This window comes from Salvia splendens, chromosome 12 (assembly GCF_004379255.2).
Source record: "Salvia splendens isolate huo1 chromosome 12, SspV2, whole genome shotgun sequence".
NCBI lineage: Eukaryota > Viridiplantae > Streptophyta > Magnoliopsida > Lamiales > Lamiaceae > Salvia > Salvia splendens.
The window spans coordinates 3,478,539-3,505,843 of NC_056043.1; the positions used below are offsets into that span (position 1 = coordinate 3,478,539).

A 27,305-nucleotide genomic window follows, 5' to 3' on the forward strand; every position below is an offset into this window, starting at 1 on the left:
TACCTGGGTCTCACGTTCCACTCACTTTTCTCTGTTTACTTTTAGAATCGGACACCCTTTTTCACTTGTGCTAAATTAATACTCCTATTAAATAATATTATTCAATTACTAACTATTAAAAATTAAAATAAGTAAAAGTATTATAAACAGATGTTAAATATTTAAAAGCACTCTTATAATAGTAGTAGTAATAGAAAAACAAATATTTCCAATTTTGTAATACTACAAGGCCTTTTAATACTAATGGAGTAGGTATATAAATAAATAAATTAAACCAGCCTAGAATGAGAAAAATAGGCCCAATAGCGCAATCCGCCCAAACCTCTCTCTCACGGCCACATCCACAGCTACAGCTATTCATTCAAGCTCAAGCTCAAGCACAAGCACAAGCACGCTCAATCTCAGGCATATACTACAACGCAAGCATGAAGCCATGAATTATTCGCAACTATCAATTCGGCAGGTAATTCCTCAACCTCTTCCCCTTTTGCTTCAATTATCGTCGTCACTTATTCGGAACTTTCGTCGAACACTTTCAGGTTATATGTGCTAAAGTAGATTTTCCAATATTGGTTTTTTCCGTTCGACTATTCAAGGCATCTGGTTACAGTGTTCCTACCCATAAGGTAAGCGAAAGCTAAAAATCATCAAATTAGTAATTTTTTCTGCTCTTTCATGCTTGAATTTTACATTCAAACTGCAATTTTCACTGTTTAGTCAAAAGCGATAGCTTCTCAGCAACGCTTACGCGGAGACCGAAATGATCAATCTTTGGTTCAATCAAATCCTGCTGAGAAGTGCGTGGTTTCGTTTTTGCTTATTGTTATAATTAAGTTAGTTTCTTTCACATGTTGATGACAAACATTTATTTAATCAGCAAATATTTTGTGCATCTGACAACAGGAAGCTTGTTCGGAAGCCGGGAAGAAAGGAGCACCACTTATGGCAAAGGAGAGATCAAACTGGTTCAGGACAAAAAGCACTGAATCTTATTCAAACTGTATGTAAGATTGCCTTTGGGTTTAAATTATTCCCTGATTTTGTTATGTTGTTAAATGGGATGGTGCAATTTTTCTTAATACTCAACATCAGAATAAATTTGTGTGATTTTGATAGATTTGTGGACTTCCAAATGAGAAAGAGGCTGTTTATAGCGCCCTTGATGAGTGGTTAGCATGGGAGACTGAATTTCCATTAATTGCTGCGGCAAAGGCTATGGTGATCTTAAGGAAGAGGAGTCAGTGGAAAAGAATCATTCAGGTATGATGTTTATGATGACACATTAAAAGGATATACGGTGGTATACTGTTAAAGGGCCACCAATTGTTCGTAGTTATTTATACTGAATTGTATGTGTTGTAGCAGATTGTGTTATCTATGCTGTTAGGAAGTCAGTTAATGGACATTCTGGAGATGCTTATTCTTATTATGTGTTTGAGAATGATTTCCCTCGGACTATGTATTTGTATATGCTAATCACTTTCATAAAGTAGGTTTCAACTCATTTATTTAAGTCAAGCAGGTGGCCAAGTGGATGTTGAGTAAAGGTCAAGGTGCAACAATGGCGACCTATGACCACCTCCTACTGGCATTTGACATGGATAAAAGGCCAGACGAAGCAAAAACGTTATGGAACATGATTTTACATGCCCACAATCGATCTATTTCCAAAAGGCTATTTTCCAGGATGATATCGTTATACGACCATCATAATATGCCAAACGATGTTATACAGGTGATTGTTCCTGATTTTCAGCCCGTTATAATTATGAGCAAGATTTTAGGTTCCTCTTGCTCTTTATGATGATTAATGCTTTTTCATTGGTCAATCTTTTGCTGAGTCTCTTTTCTGGTTATGAAACATCAGGTATTTGCTGACATGGAGGAGTTGGAAGTGAAACCAGATGAGGATACTGTTAGAAGAATTGCGCGGGCCTTTGAGGTGTTAGGTCAAGAGGATAATCATAAACAGTTCTTGATGAAATACCAAAGAAAATGGAAATACATTCACTTCAAGGGTGAAAGAGTTCGGGTAAGAACTTAATTCATAGGATGATCCAACTTGGCAAAGCATGGACTCATGGTGTAAAAAGTGAGATAGGATTTTGAAGGTAAATGTATTGTACGAACATATTTAGATTCTTCATATACTATATATACTTTGATAGTGTTCTATTTTTGTTGTTGAAATCCCATCAAATATCATGAATTTACTTGTGGCTGGTACATAGCATGAATTACTTTCCCCCTTATTGTTGATTGCTAATTCTTGCAAACACCGTTTGACTCAAACAATACAGGGAAGAGTAATAATGTTTCTTCATATTCCTATGTTAAAGCATTCATGCTCAATACCAAACTAGCATAACTTAGAAGGAACTAGGCTACTGAAACGGCCATGGGGCTCCGAACATTGTGGATTCCATCAGACCACATGTACCATCCAAATCCGTATGGTTTCTCCCCTTTGCCTGTAATGCTACTATCTGCTACTTTTACTGTAATGGTGAAATTCCTTTTCTCTCCAACACGATTGAAGTGTAGTATGGGAGGCCATATTTTTACCAAGATCCCAAGTGGAGGTTTCATGCTCACAAAATATATACTCTTGCTGCCTCCCACATTAGTCACTGTTCTTACCAAAGTAACACTGTCACGCAGCCTGGGTATTGCCAGGGTCGGGTAATTTAGGTTTAACGGACCCATTGAATGTTTCGGGCAGGTGAAGGTATAATCAATCTTAACTCCGATGCTGCATAGGTAGAGGAGATAGTCTGTGTAGGAGGCGTCATAAACAAGTCCGGGATCTGCTGCTTTTGCTGGTCTGAAATGGCCGCCACCATACTGGAAAGGGTCTGCTGGATTGCTGGATGCATCCGTGATCATGCTACCTTGATTGTTTTTCTGCCCAGCTGAAAAATAATTTTTTTTCATTATGAATAAAACAAATATGTTGTGGAGATGTATAAAATTGATTAAGCTTTTACGCACCAGAGGTTATCAGAGCAGATCTTATGGCAGCACTGCTCCAACGGGGGTGCATCGCCTTGAGGAGAGCGGCCGCCCCACCTATATGCGGGCAGGACATGGAAGTTCCCGACAGAATGTTGTACTTCACCACGCGCTTGTCTGCCTCCAGTTTTGTCGGAGAAGATGCTTCACTCCACGCTGCTAATATGTTGAGCCCTGGAGCTGTGATGTCTGGCTGTTGAGCAAAATACGTTGTAGAATCATCGGTAGATCAAGTAAAAGATGCTGTAGAATGATGCAGTAAAGGATCCGAAATTACCTTGAGGATCTCGGGCGAAATATCACTAGGGCCTCTGCTGGAGAAAGCAGCCATGAAAGGTGCTGGTTTGATGTCTAAAACAGTCGTGCCCGGTACGATGTAGGCTGTCGGGGTTTTGGAAGAATGGATGTAGTCCATAATCTTGAGACTGTTTTGGTAATTGACAGCAGTGGCAGGAAGAATGTGAGCATCAGCTGCTAATTCATCTCCATTTGCTAAACTGTTCCCTAAAATGAAACCAATGCCTCCAGCTCTCTTCACCTCCATGCCTTTACCCACTCTTGTCCCATTCCCTCTCAAACACAGCACTATCTTACCCTTTGCCGTCTTGGAAGAGAGAGAACCAGGTAAGCATTGTCTGCAAATTTCAATGGTCTTTTAATTTTGTACCTATGCTATAATCATAAAACACTAGTAGTTGAAATAGAAAGAAAGATATGTATAGTTAGTTACCCGGATAGGTTCTTGGGCACATCCGGGTTGGCTACTTGACCCGCGTAAACTAACGGGTATAGCTTCTTTTGCAACTTATGTGGAGTCACTGTTTGGCCCTTCAGAAAAAAAAATCATCAGCAAAAGAATTTAGTTCTTTAAATAAATGAGTTCGTTATTACCGGTAATTTCATGCCGTTCCCGAGAACGGCGGGAGATAAGAATATCCGGTCGACGCTGCTGGCAGCCACGGTTATAATCCAGGGAGCCGGGTTGGACAGCGTGGAGGGCGTGGGGCCGGAGTTTCCGGCGCTGCATGCGACGACGACGTTTTGTTTAACAGCATGGAGAGCGCCTATGGCTATCCCGTCCTGGTTGAAGGGCAGGGAGTCTTTGGTCCCGATCGAGATGCTCAGCACGTCGACGCCGTCGGCCACGGCGTCGTCGATGGCGGCAAGCATGTCTTCCTCGAAGCAGGTGTTTCCGTCTTCTTTCCCGTGGCCTGGTACCGCCCAACACACTTTGTAGATTGCCAGGCGGGCCAGAGGTGCCCCGCCGGATGCGGTGCCCGAGGCGAAGCCGCCCAGGGCGGAGATGCCGGTGACTCTCCGCCCTGCGGCCGTCGATGACGTGTGGGTCCCATGGCCATCCTTGTCTCGAGGGGAGAGGTAGTCCAACGTTCTATTTAGTGGGCCATAGTATGCTTCATAGCCCTTGATGTAATATCGTGCCCCGATTATTTTCCTAGAAAAGAAAATGGGATAATGCAAAAGTCATTTCAGTTGGCGGAGCCATGATTTTGAATATGAAAGCATAAAATTATATTCCTGTACATAAATTGTGTGGATAAATGTACCATAAAATTTAAAATGATGATTATATAAAAGAATTATTGAAATGATTGTCTGATCTAGAACTTGGTATGGCCCCTAATCTTACTCTAATCCAAAATAAGTAATACTCAAAACATTATAGAATCTAAGGATAAAGTTATAACTAAAATCGCATGTGGGGTCCAGAGGAATAGAAATAGCCAAATTTAATTAATAGAAGTTCACAAGATTGAATAAGTGATGCTAAAAGCCAAATTTAATTAATATATGCCAGATTAATTTCTTGTTTGATCGAAACAGACGACATTGAAAATTATCGAAACAACAAATTACGACAACTAAGTGCAATAGGGCATGCATGTAAGACCATGACAATTCTGCAGAGCCAACTGATTCTTTTATCTATCTTTTTCCTTTTCTTACATACTTTTTCTTCTTTTTTCTCTTTTTTGTTTTTTGGGGGAAAAGTTATTCTTTTGATCTTTGCATAATCGAAATTCACAGAAGATTAGAAATTAAAGATTGTTGCTCACTTGTTACAGTTGGATGAGTTGAATTCGTCACCTGTTTGGCAAATTCCTTTCCACGATTTAGGTATCGGACCCATTCCTTCATCGTTGAAGCTCTCTGACTCCGGCCACACACCTGATCGACGTGTGACATGCAATCGACAGTAATTCGCTAATAAAATTTAGGGAAAATTGCCGAAACAACCATAAAGTTCTGTCAAATTCTGATTCATCCTGTAGCTTTGAAAATCAACCGGGAAAAAATTCGGTCATCAATATTGTCTATTTTTTTTAACCAAACAATACGTTTTCTCTATGAATAGCCGAAATCGGTCACTCATCAATGGGGACATTTCAGGTACAATTTAAAAAAAAACTATCGTGGAATAGTTGTGAACAAATCTAAACTTCATGATTTTTCCGACTGATATGAAAAGTTGTTGGACGAATCCAAATTTGACCATACTTGATTAGTTTTTCCGACAATTTTCGCTAAAATCCACATGCAACATGACAAATTAGGATTCTACAAATGTATAATTGAGAAAATTTACCATTATCCAACAAGCCAACAATAACATCTTTTCCATAGCTGGATTTTAGCCATATATCTTCCTTATTCATATTTTCTGAACTCTTCATTGCCTCTTCCACTCCTGCAAATTCCCACGATCTCGTTGTATGGATTTCGTATTTTCGTGGATGGCTTCGAAGCACCGACACCACTTCCTCCATCTCTGTCCATTTCAAACCAACATATTGTTCATATCATTACACACACACACTCACACACAAAGAGATTCTCACTTGATAATTTGGAAGCTTCGAGGGGAGAGAGAAGAGCGGCGAAGCCATTGATGGTGTGCTTGTAACTGTAAACGAGAGAAGATTTTGCAGCATCCTCATTTTCCTTGACAGAGAGTAGATATGAATGGTGGTTTTCTTCGATTTGTTGGAGGGTTTTTTCTCCACTGTGCTCACCAAAGTAAACTATATATACCTGTACAAATTTAGTCACGCATTACAGTTGAATTGATTTGAAAATGTAGTTATAAAAACCAGAGAAGAGATGAACCTGATTCTCAGTGGTGGAAACCAGAAGAGGAAGAAGAAGGAGAAGGAGAAAAAGTGAGGGATGAAAATTCTCCATGTTTAGAGTTGAAAGGCTTGAATATAGAACTGATGCAAAGAATGTATATACAGGGATAGAATGGAATCTATTAGTATATTTTTTTTTGTAAGAAACTTAATAATTGAATTTTTTTTTAGACTGTTAAAGTTCAATTAAGCTAGTACTATTTACAATTTCAGATATTCTTTGACATGATATTGATATGTTTGTATGCTGGGATGGAGTGGGTCAGTCAATTATTTTGAAAATTTTCGAAAGTATTTTGGTGATAAACCCATTCCTCCTCTCCTTTTTTTGCTATTTACATTTTCCCAATATTAGTATCTAATTAACACCAATAAAAGTTTCATATTCGAAAGGTGTGCATATTGGATATTCTTTCTATTGGCATTTTGGATAAAAAAATATGATGGATTTTGGCCTATCGGACATTGTTTTTAGAGGCTGAAAAAAATAATTTACTATTTTTCTGGAGTTATTTTTAGTTTTCATTTTATTTTCTTTGAGAGCCTAGGATTTCCTGACCATTTATAAATAATTGATTAGAATATTTTCGGTGATGGCGGTTTTGGAGATTGAGGATCTAAAGAGAGACAGACACTATGACAATGATTTACAGTGGATATCGGAGAGAAGGAAAGGAGGCGACACAACTGGTGGAGCAAGAAAAGGGTAGAGTTTTCCCCTTAAGGCGATTATTTACCACTTCGATCCCGTGCTCACACTCACGAATATTTTAATAAATATTTCATTCGTCCCACGATTTAAAATTTCTCACTTTGACGTGGTTCAATTTTAAATATATTCGATAAAATAGTTTACGCAAAATTTAAATCTGACTTTTATAATAGAACGTGATTATAGTGATTTATTGGAGTATATTTGGTTCACTTGGCTAAAATATAAGAAAAAAAACAGATGAAACTTTAAATTGTACACGTTCCCAAATGACAAAATATGACATTATTTTGTAGAGATAGAATATTAGATAAGGGGGAAAAATCACATATGTTGTGTATAGTAATTTTTATAACTTAAACGTAAATAAATTGATATAACAACATGATGAGTCGGAGAGATAATCCATGCACATAACAATTAGTTTTAACAATAGTCCACAGCTTAACAAGTTATATACTCCTATAAAACAAAAATAAATATTACTAATATATAGAATATGTAAATTAATTAATTAAAACAATAGTATTGTATTACCAAACTATAGATTGCATTTCAATTGCAACGTTAGCTTTTAATAGTATAATCATAGTACCTTTAACTAACCCTAAATTACCCATCGCATAGAATAATATTTATGCATTTTAAGAGAAAAAACAATCACAGTACATTTTCGATTAAAAATATTAAAAATTGGAAATAAGTAAAAAGAAAATGTAGCAACATATAGTATAAGATTTCTCCGGAACTTTCCTTAATACAAACACACAGCTTGTCTTAATACAACCATCTTAAACTTGCCTTAATTACATGAACTCATTCCAAATTTATAAACTCAATTATATTTTATTTTAACTTGTTTCTTACAAAAAAAAAATTAATTTTCCAAACTACTTTGTAGTGAAAATTTGGTAGTTTGGGAGATTTACGAAATTTTGATCAAGAACCACCAATCGTTTATTCAACAATTTGTAGGAGTGTGGAAGAATCAAAAGCATAAAAACAACACAATTGAATGGAGAATTAATGTACTATCAACGTAAAATGTCATAGTGCATATCATACTGATATGAAGATAGCGTAAAAGCCCTAATTTGGAGATGAATGTATTCACATAATTAGGCTCCCAAAATGTGATAGTAATTCTGGTAATCAATTGAAGAAGCCAAATGAGCTTCTTCTTCATCACAAAAGATATCTGTTTCAATCACAATGTCATCTGCTGCGATGAGTTGTTGAAGTGATAATGGTGGGGCTGCATCCATCACAAACTTATCTGCTGCCATCAGATCTGAAGCAGAAGGAGGCGGTTGTTGATGAATTGACAGTGGAAGGCCACAATTCTTCGGATTTTCTTCAACCTTTTTCTCCAACGAATTGAGCAATTGCTCCAATTGGTGGAGTTGCAGACCACCATCGTTGCCGTAAGGCAATCTCCTCTTCGCCGCCGGAGAGGGGGCGGCGCGGTTGATGAGAGCCTCGACGGAGGGATGGCCGAAGGAGTAGAGTTTGCCGGCCGGAGATTTCACCAGAATAGAGATCTCGACGCCGCACAAGACGGAGAGCTCGATGGCTTAGCGGAATAGGCCGCCGCGGCGCTTGGTAAAGGCAACTTGAAGGCTGCTTTTCTTCTCGATTTTCTTGATTGGAATCTTCCTTCGACCAAGAGTTTTTTTCTGAGGAATTTCCATAGAAATTAGAAAGTAAGAAGTGTGAATGAATTGTTGGGTTAAGAATTCAATATTTATAGCCGTTTGGTTTGCTGTAATTAATCAAACTTTCCATCTTACTCTTTACTTTCCTTCTTTGCGATTACCAAACCGGAAAACCTTGCCAGTTGCCATACTGCAAAATCTAAACTAGATTACAACTATTAATTAGTTAGTTCTCCTAATTAACTAACTAATATACACTATACAGTAGTTAGTGATCTTTGATCTTCTTATTTGTTTCCTTTTCATTTAATGTGTACCTATGTTACGTATAGGAGTCGGAGACATAATCTATGTTGAATTAATTCAGACAATGATCCACACCTTAACAAGTTTATAGTATTGGAGTATAACAAAATTAGATATTATAATATTAACTCATAGTTGACGGCGGATAGAGGTCCCCAATCCGAACCGAACCGGACGAACCGGCTCGGAACTGTCACCGGCGGTTCCGAACCGGAACCGGAACCGGCGGCGGCGGTTCGAACCGGCACCGGAACCGCCGGTTTGGCCGGGCCGGTTCCGGTTCCAATTTTTCGGTAACCGTAACCGGCGGTTCGGAACCGCCGGTTCGGCGGTTCCCGGCACAATTTCAGGCCTACTCCTAGCCTTTTCAGAAATCGGGCCCGCGGCCGCCGGATTTGACCGAAACCATGGGCGGAAACCGCCGGTTCCGCCGAAAACCGGCGGTTCCCGCCGTTTTTTCCAAATTTTGAAAATTCAAACGGACGCCTAAACCGCCGGTTTCCGCCGAAAACCGGCGGTTCCGGCGGTTTCCGCCGTCTTTTTCAATTTTTTTTTAAATCACAATTTTCCCCTATAAATACCCCCCAATCCTCTTCATTTCTACTCACCTCATTCTTGTGTAATTGTGTTAATAAGAATTTATCTCTCAATCTCAATTTCTCTATTCTCCATTTGATAAGTATCTTATTGGTGAAAAAAGTGGGTATCTTTGGGGCAGATGGTACTGGAACACAAATTTATATATGGAATCTGGATGAATGGGGATCAGATTATAGTTTAAAATGGGAAGCTGGGTTCATTGGCGGGAGTTCGTTTCATCAGGCCATCAGGGTGGTATATTCATCTGAGTCCAACGATGAAACGAACTCCCGCCAGTGAACCCAGCTTCCCATTTTAAACTATAATCTGATCCTCATTCATCCAGATTCCATATATAAATTTGTGTTCCAGTACCATTTGCCCCAAAGATACTCACTTTTTCACCAATAAGATACTTATCAAATGAGGAATATCTTTTAATGATCTTCTAAGTCTTTTTTGTCAACACTTGTAAGTTGTAAATTTGTAATTGTTGTAACTTGTATTTAAATTTTTCGATTTGTAATTGTTGTAACTTGTAATTGTTGTAACTTGTAATTGTTGTAACTTGTATTTAAATTTTTCGATTTGTAATTGTTGTAACTTGTATTTAAATTTTTCGATTTGTAATTGTTGTAACTTGTAATTGTTGTAAGTAACTTGTATTTAAATTTTTCGATTTGTAATTGTTGTAATTTGTAATTTTAAAGTTGTAATTTGTAATGTTAAGTAATAAGTTGTAATTTGTAATTTTAAGTTGTAATTTGTAATTTTAAAGTTGTTTGTAGTTTGCAATTTTAAAGTTGTAATTTGTAATTTTAAAGTTGTAATTTGTAAATTTTAAGTTGTAATTTGTAATTTTAAAGTTGTAATTTGTATCAATAAAATTGCATTTGAACATCGATTTATTCTAATTTTATTTATGCAAATATATCTACATATTTTACTTGAATTACAAATTTAAAATGCAAAAAAAAAAAAAACCGCCGAACCGGATGAACCGGCCCGGAACCGGGCAAACCTAGGCGGTTCCGCGGTTCACGGTTCCGGAACCGGAACCGCCGATCCTTGGCCGGTTCGCTTCCGGTTCCATTTTTTTTCGAACCGGAACCGGCGGTTCCGAACCGTGAACCACCGGTTCCCGAACCGTGGTGACGTCCAAAGGCGGAGCACAAATAATATTTTTAAAGTTCATCAAATTAAAATAATAAGAGTAGTTTGACAAAGTTGGCGGGTAGTAAAAAATATTCCCACTAAGAAAAAAAACCTTGAAACTAGAATAAAGGTTAAAAAAAAATGAAGCCTATTGTAAATATCTAAAATATTTGACAAGTACTACTAAAACAGCCTTTCTATTTTATCGGTGGCTAGTCAATATAACAATTCTTCGCCGCCGCCGCTAGAATCTAATGCCGGCAACTCCAAAGCCTCTTCTCTTCCTTTCCCTCTTGCTACTCTCATCTACTCTCTCCCACTCCTTCTTCTCCAACTATTACAACCTATTTTCTCTCTCTCACTCCCTCCTCTCCCGCGTCGCCGCCCAACGAACCTCCCGCGGCGATGTAGAGGGGGCGGCCCGGGCACGGGCTCTGGCCCGCACCTTCGAACCGGGTGGCCTGGGATTGTACAAGTCTGCTTGGAACTTTGGATGGGATTTTCTGAAGAATTACGCGTGGAGCGACGCGGCGTCGTTTCATGACATTGGCGGCGTAGTAACCGATTTGAATGAATTGTTAGGGATTTTAAACGAGTTGAGTCGGATTCGCTCCGACGCGGAGAGGCTCGCCTGGGCTGGTCGAAATTACAAAAACGCCCTTAGGGTTTCGAAGTCGATCTTCAATCTACTGCTCAACGTTTTCCGTCGATCTGTATGTTTTTAGTTTTTTAGTTTTTTATCCTTTCTCTATTAAATCATCATATTTTCGATATATTTTTGTGATATTAGGAATTGAAAGATATTATGCATGTTTTTGTTTTCAATATTCTGCGAAGATGAAATTGTATTGAATAGGAAAGACTGTTAATGCTGAATGCAGATTAAATTGATAAAAGAATATGCTTGATTTTAGCCCTGTTTGTGTGGTAGTGACAATTGATGATCAATGTGGTGTGTTGGTTGTATAAAAGAGAAGTCTTTTTATTAGTTATATGGAAATTTCATGCTCATTTGTTTTGTTAATGTTTCTCTTTGTTGAATAATACTATGAAACATGAATAAAATTTCAATTTTCCAACTAATATTCTAGAATATGAGTTCAATTTGTCATATTGTTGGTCATGATGTGGATGGTAATTGCAGGGGCCATTGCGGGATATAGTGCTGAGCCTTCAGAAAGAAGTGGTGGAGGGTGATCTGCTTAGGGACTGCATTGAGTTAGGCGCAGGTGACCTTAAGGGTTTGGTACAGATTGTGAAGGACATTGCACTCCAATATTTCCCTGCTGCTCCTAGGAATGAACTGTAAAAGATGCTTTGTGGGTGATGCTTAGCGATATTTTTGCGGACATTGGATTTTGCAGTCTTCGGTGGAGAAGAAAGTTCGATTTTTCTGGTGGTTCTAGGCTTTTGAAGAATGATTTGACTAGTGAAGGATGTTTTCTAGAATGCAGTGTTTCCCCTTCATAACTGTATAACCTTCTGGTCTTTGCCTGTCTGGAACAGAGGAAGACTGGATGACAACTTTGCGAAATTGAAGTATGTTTTCTTTGAACTAATTATTTGTAACCTTTTATGAGGTTTTTTTGTAGCACCGGTTTGTTGTTGATGTACTTTGTTGGCTTATACAAATCAATATAACTAAGATTTCTCATATTTATTTATGTTTCTTAAGTTTTTATTTAATCCATCATTTATGTTTCTTGACAATGGACTTCCCTGAAATAGAGTTGTGTAAGGAATCACCATGAATTTATTGTCTGGAATGTCTTTCCATGTTACCAAGTTTTGTTATCTTGTGGTTATGAAGATTTGCTCCGAACCTTAGAAATTAACTTCTTTCCTGTGAATTGTGGTAGAAACTTGTGTCAATTAAGATATTGCCAGTTAGCATAACCCGGCTCTATTAATATTTCGTTTGATTATTTACTCAGCATTTTCTATTCTTAAGTTATCGCACTTGTAGGATTTCGAGTGTCATAGATTATTCTAATAATAATGAACTCTTAAGTTTCTTGATTGTTCCTCATGATGTTCGTAAAGATATAGGTTCACGTAAAATGGTGAAATTGAGTGACTTGTTGAGAACTTGAGAATGAGCCACTTCCTGAATATTTTGGAATGCAATTTTAAATGCTATGAAATATTCCTTATTACTATAACTTCACTAACTAGCAAAGTTTTTCTGAGATGTCTCAAGGAACGCCCCCCTAAACTAACTCAAGACTTTTAAATTTTTAATCTTCAATAAGTACTACCTAGACCAGACATAGATTATCCTTATCATGATCAAGCTTATTTGTGCATTCTTTACTTCACCCGAGTCATAGAATTCTGCACTTTTGCAAGCTAATGACCTTAGAGCTGCACTCAGCTTCAACAGGTTGATTACTAATGGCATTTCATATTAAATCAACTGTGTTGATTTTTCGCAGTCCAGATGACGAAGAAGAAGATGGTAGAATGAGTGAGCACAGCGTATACTCTTTGAATCCCGACAATGCTTACCAGGTGCCCATATTGCAGAGAGCCGGGTGCCTGTTTGTTTCTATACAGATTGCTATGTGCATAATACATTAAGTTGTTCTAAATAGATTTCTATGTAAATCGCTTCTTGAAAGCTAGTCTGATATTCTGAATGGTAGTGTAATGATCATTTCACTGGCATAGAATATTCCATATTTTCCTCACGAGGTGGAACTATTTAGTGCTAAAAAAAGCAAGATGAATCCTACTCTGTTGAAATGATATCTGTGTGAATTGGTCTCCAAATAAATGTAGTAGTTGCACTTCACCCTACTCATATACAGTATGTTTGAGTTTCATCAGCTGAGTTTTTTTGAAAACACTATGCAAAGTAGTCTAATATCACTCAAATACCGAGTTCATCAGCTACTTCTTAGCTTTGCCCAATGCTTCTAACGATTGTTTTTGGCATTGCCAATTTTTATGAAGTAAAAAAAAATTGAAACTGATACTCCACAAAATAAAGTGAAATACTACTCCCAGATTGCTGTATTATGATGAAATTGCATCAAATTCATAAATGTCTTTTATTGATCTTTCAAACTTATATACAAGTAAATATGATGCGAGTCCCTTTAACTTTTCAAAATCCCAAAAATTCCATTGGTGACAAGTTGAACAATGTCCTCTATTTTTAAAGACAGCGATGTCATTGGTTGAAAAACTTCACCATATAATATACTCCATTAAGTAATTTGTTTAATCATTAAATTTACTATATCACTTTGTTTAGAACAAGTTGGCGCAGTTGGAGACCATCTTTTGATGAAAGTTGTACGATGAGATTGGCTAGATAATATTGAAGCAATGACGCATATTGCACCAAGGGATTCCCTGTTGGGAGAGGAGATGGTGGGCCTTTTGTTTTCTTTTATGTGAAGAAAGATACTTGTATTATACTTAGACTATTCTCTCCGTCTCATTCAATATGATCACATTTCCTTTTGTCTCAATCAAGATGATCACTTTTTAATTTTAAAAATAAAATCCACTCTCTTTACTAAAATATTCAGCTACATTTTTCTCTCTATTTTATTCCACCTAACCACACTTCATAGAATCTCGTACCACTTAAAGAATATTTCATCTTGAATGAAATGGAAGGAATATTAATTTAATCTTTATAAGAGCACAAGAGATCACATCCCATCCTGACGCGCATACACTACAGGAGACCCATCCCATTCTGACGCGCATACACTACAATTCTCCGCCACCGCCGTAATGCTGGTCACTCCAAGGTCCCTTCTCAACCTCCCCCGCCTCCTACTCTCATCCACTCTCTCCAATTCCTGCCTCTATCTCACCCTATTTTCCATCTTGCAAACCCTCATCTCCCGCGTCGCCGCCATCCGATTGGACCGCGGCGATGCCGAGGCGGCGGCGCGGGCCCAGGCTTTGGCCCTTATCTTAGGGTCATGTGGCCTGCGATTGAACATTTATGCTTGGAACATCAGCCGCGATTTCATGAAGAATTACCAGTGGAAGGCCGTCGGTCGTGAATTACTTGGCGTAGCATTCGATTTGTATCAGCTTTTAGGGGCTTTTGGCGAGCGGCGTCGGTCTCGCTCCAACACGGAGATCGTCGCCTGGGCTGGTGGAGTTTCCAACTCGATCTTCACTCGTCTGCTCAATGTTTTCCATCGATCTGTATGTTTATCCCTTCCTTTTTCTCTATTGCAATTACACTTTCTATACAAAATTTTTATATTAGTATGCATAGTTTCATTTGCATCTCATTCCGTTGATTAGGCCAGTCAAAATGGATATCGGGTATCCAATATCCGATATTCGAACCCCAAAAAGTCAGGTAATTGGTACATTGAGAATTTTGGATTTCGGGGGTAATACCCGATATCCGAACATGAAAAAGTTAGGTAATTGGATACACGAAACCCGATTTTCCAGGTTTCAGATCGGAATCCGATAACCGATTAGGGATACCCGAATTATCCGATTTTTTTAAATTAATAAATAGTGTGTTAATTCTAATTTGTATATAGTTTCCTCAAGTCCACCATGGAGCAGTGTTGTTAGGGTCGAGGGTCGCACCGGGTCGATAAGATGAAAATTCGGGTCGCGGGTCGACGAGTCGACTGGGTCGAGAGACCCACTAATCTAGGCTAATTTTTTTGCCTTTTAATATTAAATCAAATAAATATATTACTCTAATGTTTATAATATATCAAATAATATAAATGTAGACGCAATTCATGTGAATAGAGATAAAGTGGAAAATAAAAATTATCAAAATATCAAAACAATTCATAAGTCATAAGAATATCACAAAATAAATAATTGAAACCATTGTCTGAAAATGTCAAAAGAAAAAAGTTATGAAATGTGCGTCATTTTGTATGTAGTATTAACTTATAATAAAATAGGAGTGGAATGTGAAATCTATTTTAAAAATTAGTAAAAAATAAATGAATATGTATTAGTAGACAAACCTATATAAAATATGAGACGAATAATTACAGAAAAATTAATAAATAATTTGATTAATACAATAGATTATTATACAAATAAAATAATAAAACTTCAAATAGTACAATTTGAATCTCGAAACGTTTATATAGTAGAAGAACAATATTAATTTATTCCTAAAATAATATACTCATTTTCCACCATTAAATTATACTCCAAACATTGGATTTACAATATATCCATGTAAATATATTGGATTTAATTTAACTAATCAAAAATTTGGTAAAATAGTATTTTTATTGCTGCCTAAAAAAGTGAGCTAAACTATGTCAATTTTTTATATTTTCCTAATCCCACCAGTGTTGTTAGGGTCGCGGGTCGGTCCGGGGCGCTGAGGCTGGACCCCGGGTCGCGGGGCGATGGGGCGCTGGGGCGAGGGACCCACGAATCGGGACGCAAAATTATTTATTATTTATATATGAGTAATAATAATGATTAAATATAATTCACTAATATATAAATAATTATACTTACGTAATAGGAAGGAAAAAAAATTAAATTTCAATCTTTACATTGGCTAGAAAATAATTATTGAAGGAATTACAGTCTATTTACTTGTTTTGATACTTAAAATGAATTTTATAATTAATTTATTTTGATACTTAAAATGAATTTTATAATTAATTTATTTTGAGGAAAGATGAAAAGTTTGCAGTGATAATAAATTAATATTATACAAAAGTGAAAAAGTAAAAAGTTGAACTGATTGGAGGTAAGAGGCGGTGGTGTGTGCCTAAGTTTTATCAAAAGGACTTCATTGTATTAAAATATTAATAAAAAGAAAAGATCAGCTTCCTCTCTCTTCTTCTCTCTTCTACAGAGAAACTTCGTCGCTCCACCGTCGCCCGCCTGCGCTTCAGCCGCCCCGGCTCGCTCCAACCCGCCCCAGTCTCGCCCCAGCCCGCCCCATGAATATCGTTCGGCCCAGGGTGGCTGGGGCGACTACAGCCGCGCCCTGACCGCCCCACGCCCCAAGCGCGCCCCAAGCGCGATTTTCATAACACTGAATCCCACTAAACAAATGAATAGTGACAAATGATGTACTCTATTCCCAAGGCTCATAATTATACTCCTCTCTCCTCTCTCCTCTCTCTTCTCCATCATCTTCCTTCATTCAATCTCTGTAAAAAAATAGCAAAAACACCGTAGCCGTAGCCGTAGCCGAAACGCTCGACCCACCCGAAACGCTTGCCGACCCAACCGACCCAGCGCGACCCATGCATCTCGATCAACCCACCCATGTTGGGGCGGTCATGGTCTCGACCTGGGCGACCCGAGCGACCCGGGCGCCAAATTAACAACACTGCCATGGAGAAAGGCAGTCTTCACATCCAACTGCTCTAACTCCCAGTTTCTCTTGGCCACCATGGCTAGTAGCATTCTAATGGAAGTATGCTTAACAACAGTAGAGAAAACTTCATTATAATCAATCCCTTGCTCTTGTGTAAACCCCCTTGCCACAAGCCTGGCCTGAAACCTGATTCTATCAATCTCAGCTGCATCAATTTTCTTCTTGAAAATCCATTTACAACTCACTATCTTCCTCCCATCTGGTATATCAACAAGGATCCAAGTCCCATTTTTAAGTAGGGACTCTATTTCCTCAATCATGGCTTGCATCCATTTCTGACATTCCTTGCTTTGTAATGCCTCTCTGTAATTCGATGGTTCTCCATACTCTATTCCTTCAGCAACACATAATGCAAAGAAAAGCAGCTCTGAATCAGCATATCTGGCTGGTGGCTTACTTACTCTTTTTGTTCTGTCTCTTGTTAATAGATAATCAGAAAAATCAGTTGGTTGTTCTTGAGCTTGCTTTTGAGGTTGCTGATCAGATATACTCTGTTCATTTCTTGGAAGTTCTTCTGACTCCACCTCAGATCCACTATCCCCAGAAGCTTGATCCTCAAAAACAACTCCACCTTGCTTCTTGAAAGGCATTTCATTTTCTGTGAATATTACATCTCTGCTGATTATAATTTTGTGGTTTCCTGGTTCAATGCACCATAACCTATGCCCCTTCACCCCAGATTGATAACCTAACATCACACATCTCATAGCCCTTGCTTCCAATTTTCCCTGCTTGAAGTGAGCATAGGCCTTGCAGCCAAAAACCTTGAGATGATCATAATTTCCAGGCTTCCCATACCACCTGAGATTTGGAGTATCTCCACCAATACTAGAAGAAGGGCACTTATTAATCAATTTCACAGCTGTGCATGCAGCCTCGGCCCAAAACTTCTTATCCAATCCAGAAGATGAGAGCAAGCACCTTACTCTCTCTATTGGCCCTCTCAGCTACCCCATTCTGTTGTGGATTCATGGGTATTGTTCGATGCCTTTTAATTCCCCTTTCTTTACAGAAACTATCAAACTCCTTTGAAAGATACTCCATGCCGTTATCTGTTCTCAAACACTTTAGAACATGGCCCTTTCTTTCTCAACCTCCCAGCACCATTCTGTAAATTTCTTAAATGCTTCAGACTTATCTTTCAAAATGTATATCCACATCTTTCTCGAATAGTCATCAATTATGCTCATATAGTATTTTCCAACCCCAACAGAAGTCACCGGAGATGGACCCCAAAGATCACTATGTGCATAATCTAGAGGTGAAGATGAAGTATGTTTACCTTTGGGGTATGGAAGTTTCTTTGATTTACCCAGAATGCAGCCTTCACAAGGAGACTGATCTTCTTGTATACTGCCTTTCACTACATATTAGAGTATTGTTAGTTAGCTTATTTCCAGCCTATATATAAGGCAAATTAATGTAGTTTGTAAACAACTTTTCCACAATGTAGTCATTAATGAAATTCCCTTTCTCTTCCCTCTCTCTCTTTCACCGACGGTTTCTCTCATTTCTCCATGGCAGTTTCTTCAATTTCTTCCATAGATTTCTTCTCTGCTTTTTTCAATTCTCCAAATTTAACATGGTATCAGAGCGCAAATCCGCTGCGTGCCTCTGATTACCTCTATCTTCTCTATCTTTTGTTTTGATTTTTCATTTTTTTTTCATAGCTAGGGTTTATGAGTTTGATTCATGAGAGTTTTTCGCCAAGTCTCTCACCGGATTCAGTCTTCACCGGTGCTCCAGGTTTTTCTATTCTCTCTCTTTGGCTTTGAAATTTCAGCCGATCTACTTTTTCTTTTTTTTTCAAATCTCAATCACCGATTGAATTCGGTTTTCTCAATTCTCACAGATTGAAATAGGTTTCTATGAATCTGAAATATCAATTGAAATAGGATTCTATGAATCTGAAATATCAATTGAAATAGGATTCTATGAATCTGAAATATCAATTCTGTTTCTGGTTTTTATTCACCGAGTTTCGGTTGAATTCATCTTTATTGTTTGTGAATCTCTATGTTCACCGATCTGTTTCCTTTCATCTTAAATCGGTTTTCTCTTTAATTCCGATGTTTGTATCGGAAATCTCAGTTCTCAGATCCGATGTTTGAGTCGGTTTTTTCTATGAATCTCAAATCACCGATAAAAATCGGTTTCTCTTCTTTTTCTCAATTCCTCTCTTCTTCACCATTTTGGTGTTACCAGAGCTCATTTTCTCTCCTTTTTTAGATAGGCTCCTGTATTTTTTCTCTAGTGTTTGGAGTTATCAGTTTGTTGGTGATGCTAGGCAAATAAACATGTTGGTTTGTTGGTGCTGTTTGTTGGTGTTGCTAGGCACTTTCTGCCAAGTTTTCAAGTTCAAATCTCTGTTATCTAGCCTCTTGTTTGGCTTTTGTTTGAATTGGAGGAAGAGCACCTGATAATGCAGGTTCCTACAACTCCAAACTGCAACACAAGTTTCTTTTGTGATGAAGGTGACTCAAGTCTATGAAGTTGCTGCTGAAATTTGGGGTGGCGCTTGATTTAAACTTTTTTCGACAGTTCCCGACTTCTCTTATATCAACAATCAAATGCTATTTTGGATATACTAGAATTGGAGAATAAATGTAATTAGGATTTAGTAGTTTGTAGTTGTTTTGTTGTTGTGTTTGTGGTCAAGATGCTTCCATCTTGAAGGGGGCTATTAGAGTATTGTTAGTTAGCTTATTTCCAGCCTATATATAAGGCAAATTAATGTAGTTTGTAAACCAACTTTTCCACAATGTAGTCATTAATGAAATTCCCTTTCTCTTCCCTCTCTCTCTTTCACCGACGGTTTCTCTCATTTCTCCATGGCAGTTTCTTCAATTTCTTCCATAGATTTCTTCTCTGCTTTTTTCAATTCTCCAAATTTAACACTACACCCTTTTTGATTAATTCTCTGACTGTGCCTTCAGCTGGGTGAGCTAATCTGAGATGCCACATTCTGATGCTATCCCCATTTGTGCTATTAACTTCACCATTTTTGGGAATCTTGACTTCAGCCAGCAGGTAGTATAGGCTACTTCTTCTCTCATTTCAGCCTTCATCAACAATTTCTGATTTCTTGTAACAGTCATGATTCCATCTGAGGATAAAACGTCGGTAGTAGCCGGTAAGGCCGAGGAATCCACGTACCCCCTTCAGTGAAGTTGGGGTTGGCCACCGTAGGACAGCCGAGATTTTAGATGGATCCATTCGAACACCATCGAAGGATACTATATGGCCAAGGTACTCCACGCTGTCGCGGCCCATTAAACACTTCTTTGGGTTGACCACCAGCGAGTGCTCCTGCAGGAGTTGAAAAACCCGGCGAAGATGATCCAAGTGGTCCGACCAAGAAGTGCTATAGACGAGTATATCGTCGAAGAAAACCAAAACGAACTTCCGCAAAAATGGGCGAAAAATGTCGTTCATTAACCCTTGGAAAGTGGCAGGTGCGTTGGTGAGACCGAAAGGCATCACGAGGAACTCATAGTGACCGGAATGTGTGCGGAAAGCAGTTTTGTGCACGTCGGGGGCAGCCACGCGGATTTGGTGATATCCCGCCTTTAGATCAAGCTTACTGAACCATCTGGAACCATGCAACTCATCCAATAGTTCCTGAATCACCGGAATAGGGTACTTGTCAGGAACTGTTCGCTTATTCAGTTCGCGATAATCCACGCAGAAACGCCACGACCCGTCCTTCTTGCGAACGAGGAGAACCGGGCTTGAATAGGGGCTCGTGCTTGGTTGAATGACCCCCGAAGCTAACATTTCAGCGACAAGTTTTTCCATTTCATCCTTCTGCAGGTGGTTATACCGATAGGGCCGGACCGAGACTGGCTGGGACCCCGGTTGGAGAGGGATCCGGTGGTCCGCACGTCGCGCTGGTGGCAGCTTGGTTGTAGCCCGGCTGACCGTGGGAAAGGCGGCAATAATGTCTCGGATCTGCTCTTGGGCTGCAGCCGACAGATTGTCGTCAAGCCCAAACGCCAATGTTTCCTCGCTGCCTTCCAAAGAGCGTAAAACCCAGCAAGCGTCGCCCTCTTCGAGTGAATTGATGTCGTGGGAAGAACATGCCCGACGAGTGAGAGTGGGGTCGCCTTTAATAGTCAATAAACGGCCATTAATAGAGAACTTCATAAACATTCGATCCCAATTTGCCATTACATTGCCCAGTGAGGCCAGCCAAGTGACTCCTAAAATGACGTCGACGTTGCGCAGTGGAAATACGTAGCAAGATAACTGAAAAATCTCTGTGGCTAGCCGAAGTGGTACGGCGTGACAAATGCCTGCGGCCCGAACCCTTGAACCATCTCCCAACATAACGGAATAAGGAGAAGTCGGAGTGATCTGTAGCTGTAGGAGTTGGGCAACCTGTTCCGAGATAAAACAATGGCTCGCACCACTGTCAACCATCACCTTCACGTTGTGCGAGTCAATGTCGCCGAATAGCTTCAAGGTATAAGACGTGTCGAGACCATTTGATGAAAGTTCTGACAGCTGCAGCTCGACACCCACATCTTGATCGTCTGGATCGTCTATTATTGGAACATCAAAGACAGGTTCCTCATCATCAGCCACCAAAACATTCAAAGTTTTAGGGGGACATCTATGCGTGGGGCTGAATTTTAGCCCACACTTGAAACACGTGCCGGCGGCGATGTGTTTCTTATACTCCTCCGATGACATGTTCCGAAACTTCCGTGGAGGGGGACGAGGAGAACTTGCTGACGAGAAGGATGAGGACGAAGAGGAAAACCCCTTCGGATTTGAACGCACCACAGAATGTGGCGAACTGCTGGAGAACGGTGCGGCTGCTGCCGTTTTCTGCGCTACTGCCGGGTTGTCCAGCCGTAAGGCTAACTGGACCGCATCTGAATAACTGGTGATATTTGATGCCTTCATATGCATCCGGATCTCTGGGCGTAAAGCTGCCAAGAAGAACCCGAGATATTGGTGGTCGGAGAGATCAGTCTGGGCGAGGCGGGCTTCGAAAGCTGCCACGTAGTCGGTGAGAGACCCGTCATGGCGAATAGCCGCGAAAGCTTCATACTCATCGAGCGCCATATTATCCCCAAAACGCTTCATCATTTCCTGTGTAAAACGATCCCAGGACAGAGTGGGAATCCGTCGTGTTAAAAGGTGAATCCATGGCAGGGCCTGGCCTGCCAAGGCTGCCCTGGCAACCTTCAAACGGTTTTCTGGTGGGGTGTTGGACACCAGAAAGTACTGCTCCGCCCGCGCGAGCCAAGCGATTGCATCGGATCCATCAAACGTCGGCATAAGTATGGGCGACGTGCCCACAGAACCGGCTATGTTTGATTCATGGCCTGCAGATGACTCTGTGTCGTGTCCCTTGCCGGAAGCCATAACCTTCCGGACTTCCTCCATGAATGTTTCGAGCTTAGACCCCAACGCCGAAACCCGCTCATCGTTTTTTTGGAACTGAATACTCATCCGCTCGTCCGTTTTCTGGAACTGCATATTCATCTCGTTGACCGCATTGGCCAATGACTCATGACTCTTCTCCAGATCTCCCGCAGCCTTCTCTAATCCTCCCAATCGGGCCTCCGTACTACGCGTACTAGCCATCGATCACCGCACCAAATTGATAGAGTAAAGGCTGGTGCCAGTAAGGAGCACGAGGAGTGCTCGACAAAATGCCCCAAAGGATAACTCACAATGTGTTTGACAAAATAATCAAATGAAACAATAATTAATTCTGGAAACAACTCTCGGCTTTATTGAATAACATGAATGGAAAGGAAATGAGTAACAAGACTAATCCTCACAAAGGAGGCCTGCGATCAATCGCCCTCTAAACTGATCTTCCTCGATGCCACAACCATTAAGAGGACTCTCTAATTTATAGGTGATTAGCTTAACAAGAAGTTACTATAATAAAGGAAACTAAATAACAAAAGTGGACTAATGACCGCCGAGATTTTCAAGCTGCTATAACAACTTCATTCCACCAAATCCTCCATTTCGGTTGGTCCAGCTTCTCCCTCCATATCCTCCTTTTCGGTTGGCCAAACAACCTCTCGATTTCCCCGCGTGTACACCCTCCATTCCCTGTCCGTAACACTGAATGTGCACACCCCTTCTTCTCTAGCATCCCCAGTGAGATCAGGTTCCTTTTGACTTCAGGTATGTACCTGACTTCACTAAAAACTTTGACAGATCCTTCCTCCATATGAAATCTGATTGATCCTATCCCTTTAATGTAGCACACTTGATTGTTACCAAGACTCACAGTCCCACTGCTTTCTTCAATATCCTCAAACCAATGCAGATTAGGACTTATGTGGAAACTGCAACCTGAATCCATAATCCAAGCCCCACCAAGCCCATTTTCCATGACATTCATCACCTCTGTAGTCTCAATCAAATCAACACATTCAGTGGAGTTAGATCCATCATTTCCTCCGCCTTGAGCCTGCTTTTTCTTCCAAGCATAGCAGTCTTTCTTGAGGTGTCCTGGCTTTTTACACCAGTGACATGATCGGGTTTCCTTTTGATCTGAGACAGAGCTTGAGCCTTTCATTACATCAGGTTCCTTTTTCTGGAACTTCTTGGATTTGAACTTCTTTACACTTAGGCTTTCAGCCACAATTTCCTGATCCTTGTAGCCCCCTTTCTGTAATTCCTTCGACCTTAGAGCTGATTGGATCTCAGATAAGGTGATAGTCTTTTCTCGGCCATACAAGATTGCATCTCGCATCTGATCATACGACTTTGGGAGAGCATTTAGCAGCAAGATTGCCTTATCTTCATCACTTATGGAGACATAAATATTCTCTAAGTCATCCACAGCCTTATTAAAATCCTCTAATCGCTCCAATACATTTCTATCCTCCAAGAAACAATAAGAATACAAGCGCTGTTTCATATATAACCTATTAGCCAGAGATTTGGTCATGTACAAACCTTCTAGCTTGGTGAAGATGCCCCGCGCTGTAGTCTCCTTCGCTACTTCCCGAAGGACCTTATCTCCCAAACATAGCACGGTTGCGCTGTGCGCCTTCGCTTCAATTTCAGCTTTCTTTGCGGCTGCTTTCTCATCCAGAGCCTCCTTCGCTTTCTCACCATCTGAATCGGCATCTAGAGCTGTTGACAAGCCTTGATGAATCAGCATAGCCCGCATCTTCATCCGCCACAAGCTGAAATCGTTCTTCCCCGTAAACTTCTCCGCTTCGAATCTTGAAGCCATCCTCAACCTTGCGAGTTCATTCCCAAATCAGATCTAGAAATCATCCTTGACGATTCCCACAGACGGCGCCAATTTGTTGGAATGATGATCGGATTTGAACAGAAGGATTCACAGAGAAAATGCACAAAATCGTTTTATTGAACTTGGCAAAATGAGGGAATACAATTTGGGAAAAACTGAGAGTCGTATGAGCTAATTACACTCTCAACAAAAGTAGTCAAATATAAACCCTCTCTCAGCTATCAAGATCTACGGCCAGGACTTAATCTCAGCAACTAAAACAATCTGACGGCTGCTGAACCTTGATGACTTTGACTCTATTATCTTCATGCTATTTAACTTGTGATTGAGGTATCACACTTCTACATTTGCAATGTAGATAAAATTGATGAATGAATATGCTTGATTTGGGCTTGGCTTGCTATGATGAATGTAGTCTATTGGCTGTATAAAAGAGAAGCCTTTTTATTTTTTCAATGGACCTTTTCTACTTAATTGTTTTGTTAATGTTTCTCTTTGGTATTCGGTTCATTAGGCAAGATAATAGTGAGATATAATATGAGATAAGTTAACATAGAGTTTGTCTAGAATGAAATTAGTTATATGGGTGAATGTGAGATAGTTAATCATAAGATATAATGGGCCATGATGCATAGTCAAGGGCCAAAACCAACATGAGATAAGACTAGTAATGACCTTTAATCACAAGTAATCATGACAACCGAAGCCTCTTGGTGAATAATCTGAAACATGAATAGAATTTCAATTTTCCAACTAATATTGTAGAATATGAATTCAATTTATCATATTGATTATCATGATGTGGCCTGTGGGTGGTTATTGCAGGGGCCGATACGGGATATAGTGCTGAGCCTTCAGAAAGAAGTGGTGGATGGTGATCTGCTTAGGGACTGCATTGAGTTGGGCACTGCTGATCTTAAGAGTTTGATGCAATGCATCAAGGACATTGCATCCACATTCTTCCCTACTGCTCCCGAGAATGAGGTGCATTGTGGGTGATGGTTTTTCCGAGACTAGTAGCAAGAAAGTTCAGTCTCCGGTGTGCCTTTGGCTTTGAAGTACTCCATGTTTCTACTGGTGAAGGGTGTTTTTTTTTAAGAATGCAATGTTTTCCGTTTTATGGTTTTTGCCTTTCAAGGCTAGATGACAAGTTTTGCCATATTGAAGTGTGTTTTCATTGAACTAATTACTTGTAACCTATTATGATGTTTTTCTTGTATCACCAGTTTGTTGTTGATGCACCTTAATTGAAATAGAGCTTGTCTAAGGATGAATGAATCACCATAGATTTTGCTATTCGGAATGTCTTTCCATGTTACTAAGTTTGTTGTTATCTTGTGGGTATGAAGATTTGCTGGACATGTTTAGTGGTAAAAACTTGTGACAATGAAGATATTGCTAGCTAGCATAACCTTGCTCCATTAGTTTTTCTTTTGAATGAATAGCTCTCTGCATTTTTCTACTCTTAGTGGACAGTGTAATTGAGTATCACTCAAATACCGAGTTCATCGAGAGAGTGGGACTAGATAATATTGAAGTAATGATGCATATTGCAAGCGGTAGTTGGAAAGTTTTTGGCATATATAAACAAATAAAGAGAATAAATGAATTGAAAGGATTTACGGCGCCGCTTGATAGTTTCCCGTACCGACCTTGGGATGGCGCGAAAATGAATGTCTCTTCATCAATTTACACAACCAAACAGCCTACCTAAATGAATGTGGATTGAATTGCAGGATTTTGTGCTGAGTCTTCAGAAAGAAGTGGTAGATGGTGCCCTATTCTTCTCTACTGAACCCAACAATGATCTGTAAAAGATGCTTTGTTAGTTTTGCCTTTGCTTTTGACTGATGAAGAAGGGTGTTTTTGCATCATCATTGAATGTCCTGGTTTTTTCCTTTCTGGGACTGAGAGGGAAGCTGGATGAGATGTTTTGCCATATATGTTTCTTATGAACTTAGTTCTTGTAACTTTGTTGGCTAATAATTTTGTGTTTCTTCAACTTATTAATCATTTGTGTTTCTTGACAATGGACTTCTCTAAAATTGAGCTTGCATGAGGAATCGCCATGAAAGTGAAGTTAAGTTAGTAAAAAGAATTAAGATGACTTCATATTTGTTGTTATTTACAAGTTATTAATGTACCAACCTGATTGATAGCCTTTGTCCACTAATTAATTCATCTGCCTTTTGAAACTAAACTAATGATGCATTTTGAAACTAACGATTATATTTTTAACACCTCCAATTAATTGTCTTATGATATATTAGGAATTAATAGCCTATGGCCATAGTAATAACTAACTTTAGAAAATCTTATGCTCCATGATTCGATCCAACACTAAATCTTAACAATTTGTTTATCACTTCATCAAGTGTTCCTCTGTTGTGCTACAGGTGAACAGTTAGCTAGTGCTAGTGCGAGTGCGACATGATTTTGTTGCCCCGGTGCCGGTGCACCCTGCGATTCTAAGAGCATCCGGTGGGGCGGACAATAGTCCGCCGATGCTATCGTCCGCCACTGTGGGTATACGGACGATGGCAGATCCATCATCCGTGCCCTATGCTTCGTCCGCGGACAATACGCGTTCGACCATACATTGTCCGCAGTATCGTCCGCCCCACTGTGGGCGAGGCGGACGATGCAATGCGTTTCCATTTTTTTTTACCACTATTTACACTTCATTTTCACTCTTCACATTTCACTCTTTCATCTCATCGTTCTCTATTTCACTTTATAAAATGAATATCAGTGATTACCCAAGTCCGAATAGTCCGATGTTTGTTGGTGGTGCACGGTGGCCGGGTACAGACCCTGATGAATATCGGCCCTTCGACTCCAACACCCAGTACGATCCCGAATTCAGTACTGATTCGTACGGGCTGTCAGACATGGAGCCGTCTCCCACCCGCGCCCCCGCCCCACCCCACCGCGCCGCCGCCGCCTCGGGCTCCTCCGCCAGAAAGAAGCGGAACAGGCAACGGGCCCACAAGTTGCCACCTCCAGAGAAGAATGAAGAGTTTGCCCCAGGGAGGACGAACTACAACCCGGATGAAACCCTCGTCTTGGCGAGGTGTTGGATAGATATTTCAGAGGACCTGGTGTTTGCCAACAACCAAAAATAAATCGCGTA

General features: G+C 39.8%; 4 protein-coding genes across 7 annotated transcripts; 3 read left to right on the forward strand and 1 right to left on the reverse strand.

The window, feature by feature from the left end:
* Positions 1–302: 302 nt before the first annotated feature.
* Positions 303–2,226, forward strand: LOC121757247 (pentatricopeptide repeat-containing protein At4g18975, chloroplastic-like). The gene is made up of 7 exons (XM_042152774.1): positions 303–463; positions 540–626; positions 718–797; positions 904–1,000; positions 1,117–1,260; positions 1,523–1,735; positions 1,868–2,226. The coding sequence occupies exons 1-7, from the start codon at positions 434–436 to the stop codon at positions 2,042–2,044; spliced, it is 828 nt and encodes a 275-aa protein (XP_042008708.1). The 5' UTR covers positions 303–433; the 3' UTR covers positions 2,045–2,226.
* Positions 2,227–2,295: 69 nt separating this feature from the next.
* On the reverse strand, positions 2,296–6,330 carry LOC121757246 (subtilisin-like protease SBT5.6). Of its 2 annotated transcripts, none has more exons than XM_042152772.1 (9): positions 6,139–6,330; positions 5,871–6,063; positions 5,618–5,800; positions 5,088–5,199; positions 3,904–4,465; positions 3,743–3,840; positions 3,290–3,647; positions 2,992–3,205; positions 2,296–2,912 (listed from the first exon to the last, which is right to left on the reverse strand). In XM_042152772.1, exons 1-9 carry the CDS (start codon positions 6,211–6,213, stop codon positions 2,380–2,382), a joined length of 2,328 nt encoding a protein of 775 aa, XP_042008706.1. In that variant the 5' UTR covers positions 6,214–6,330; the 3' UTR covers positions 2,296–2,379. The 2 variants fall into 2 exon arrangements, with proteins under 2 accessions (XP_042008706.1, XP_042008707.1); XM_042152773.1 differs by having other exon boundaries at positions 5,871–6,053; positions 6,139–6,253.
* A 4,406-nt stretch (positions 6,331–10,736) lies between these two features.
* Positions 10,737–13,258, forward strand: LOC121759669. Of its 2 annotated transcripts, XR_006041699.1 has the most exons (3): positions 10,737–11,281; positions 11,713–12,107; positions 13,004–13,258. XR_006041699.1 is itself a non-coding variant. In XM_042155334.1 (2 exons), the coding sequence occupies exons 1-2, from the start codon at positions 10,823–10,825 to the stop codon at positions 11,875–11,877; spliced, it is 624 nt and encodes a 207-aa protein (XP_042011268.1). In that variant the 5' UTR covers positions 10,737–10,822; the 3' UTR covers positions 11,878–12,232. The 2 variants fall into 2 exon arrangements, 1 of the variants encoding a protein (XP_042011268.1); XM_042155334.1 differs by lacking the exon at positions 13,004–13,258 and having other exon boundaries at positions 11,713–12,232.
* Positions 13,259–14,227: 969 nt separating this feature from the next.
* LOC121759244 lies at positions 14,228–25,468 on the forward strand. Of its 2 annotated transcripts, none has more exons than XM_042154761.1 (2): positions 14,228–14,744; positions 19,267–19,725. In XM_042154761.1, the coding sequence occupies exons 1-2, from the start codon at positions 14,319–14,321 to the stop codon at positions 19,330–19,332; spliced, it is 492 nt and encodes a 163-aa protein (XP_042010695.1). In that variant the 5' UTR covers positions 14,228–14,318; the 3' UTR covers positions 19,333–19,725. The 2 variants fall into 2 exon arrangements, with proteins under 2 accessions (XP_042010695.1, XP_042010694.1); XM_042154760.1 differs by lacking the exon at positions 19,267–19,725 and adding an exon at positions 24,998–25,468 and having other exon boundaries at positions 14,231–14,744.
* Positions 25,469–27,305: the final 1,837 nt, after the last annotated feature.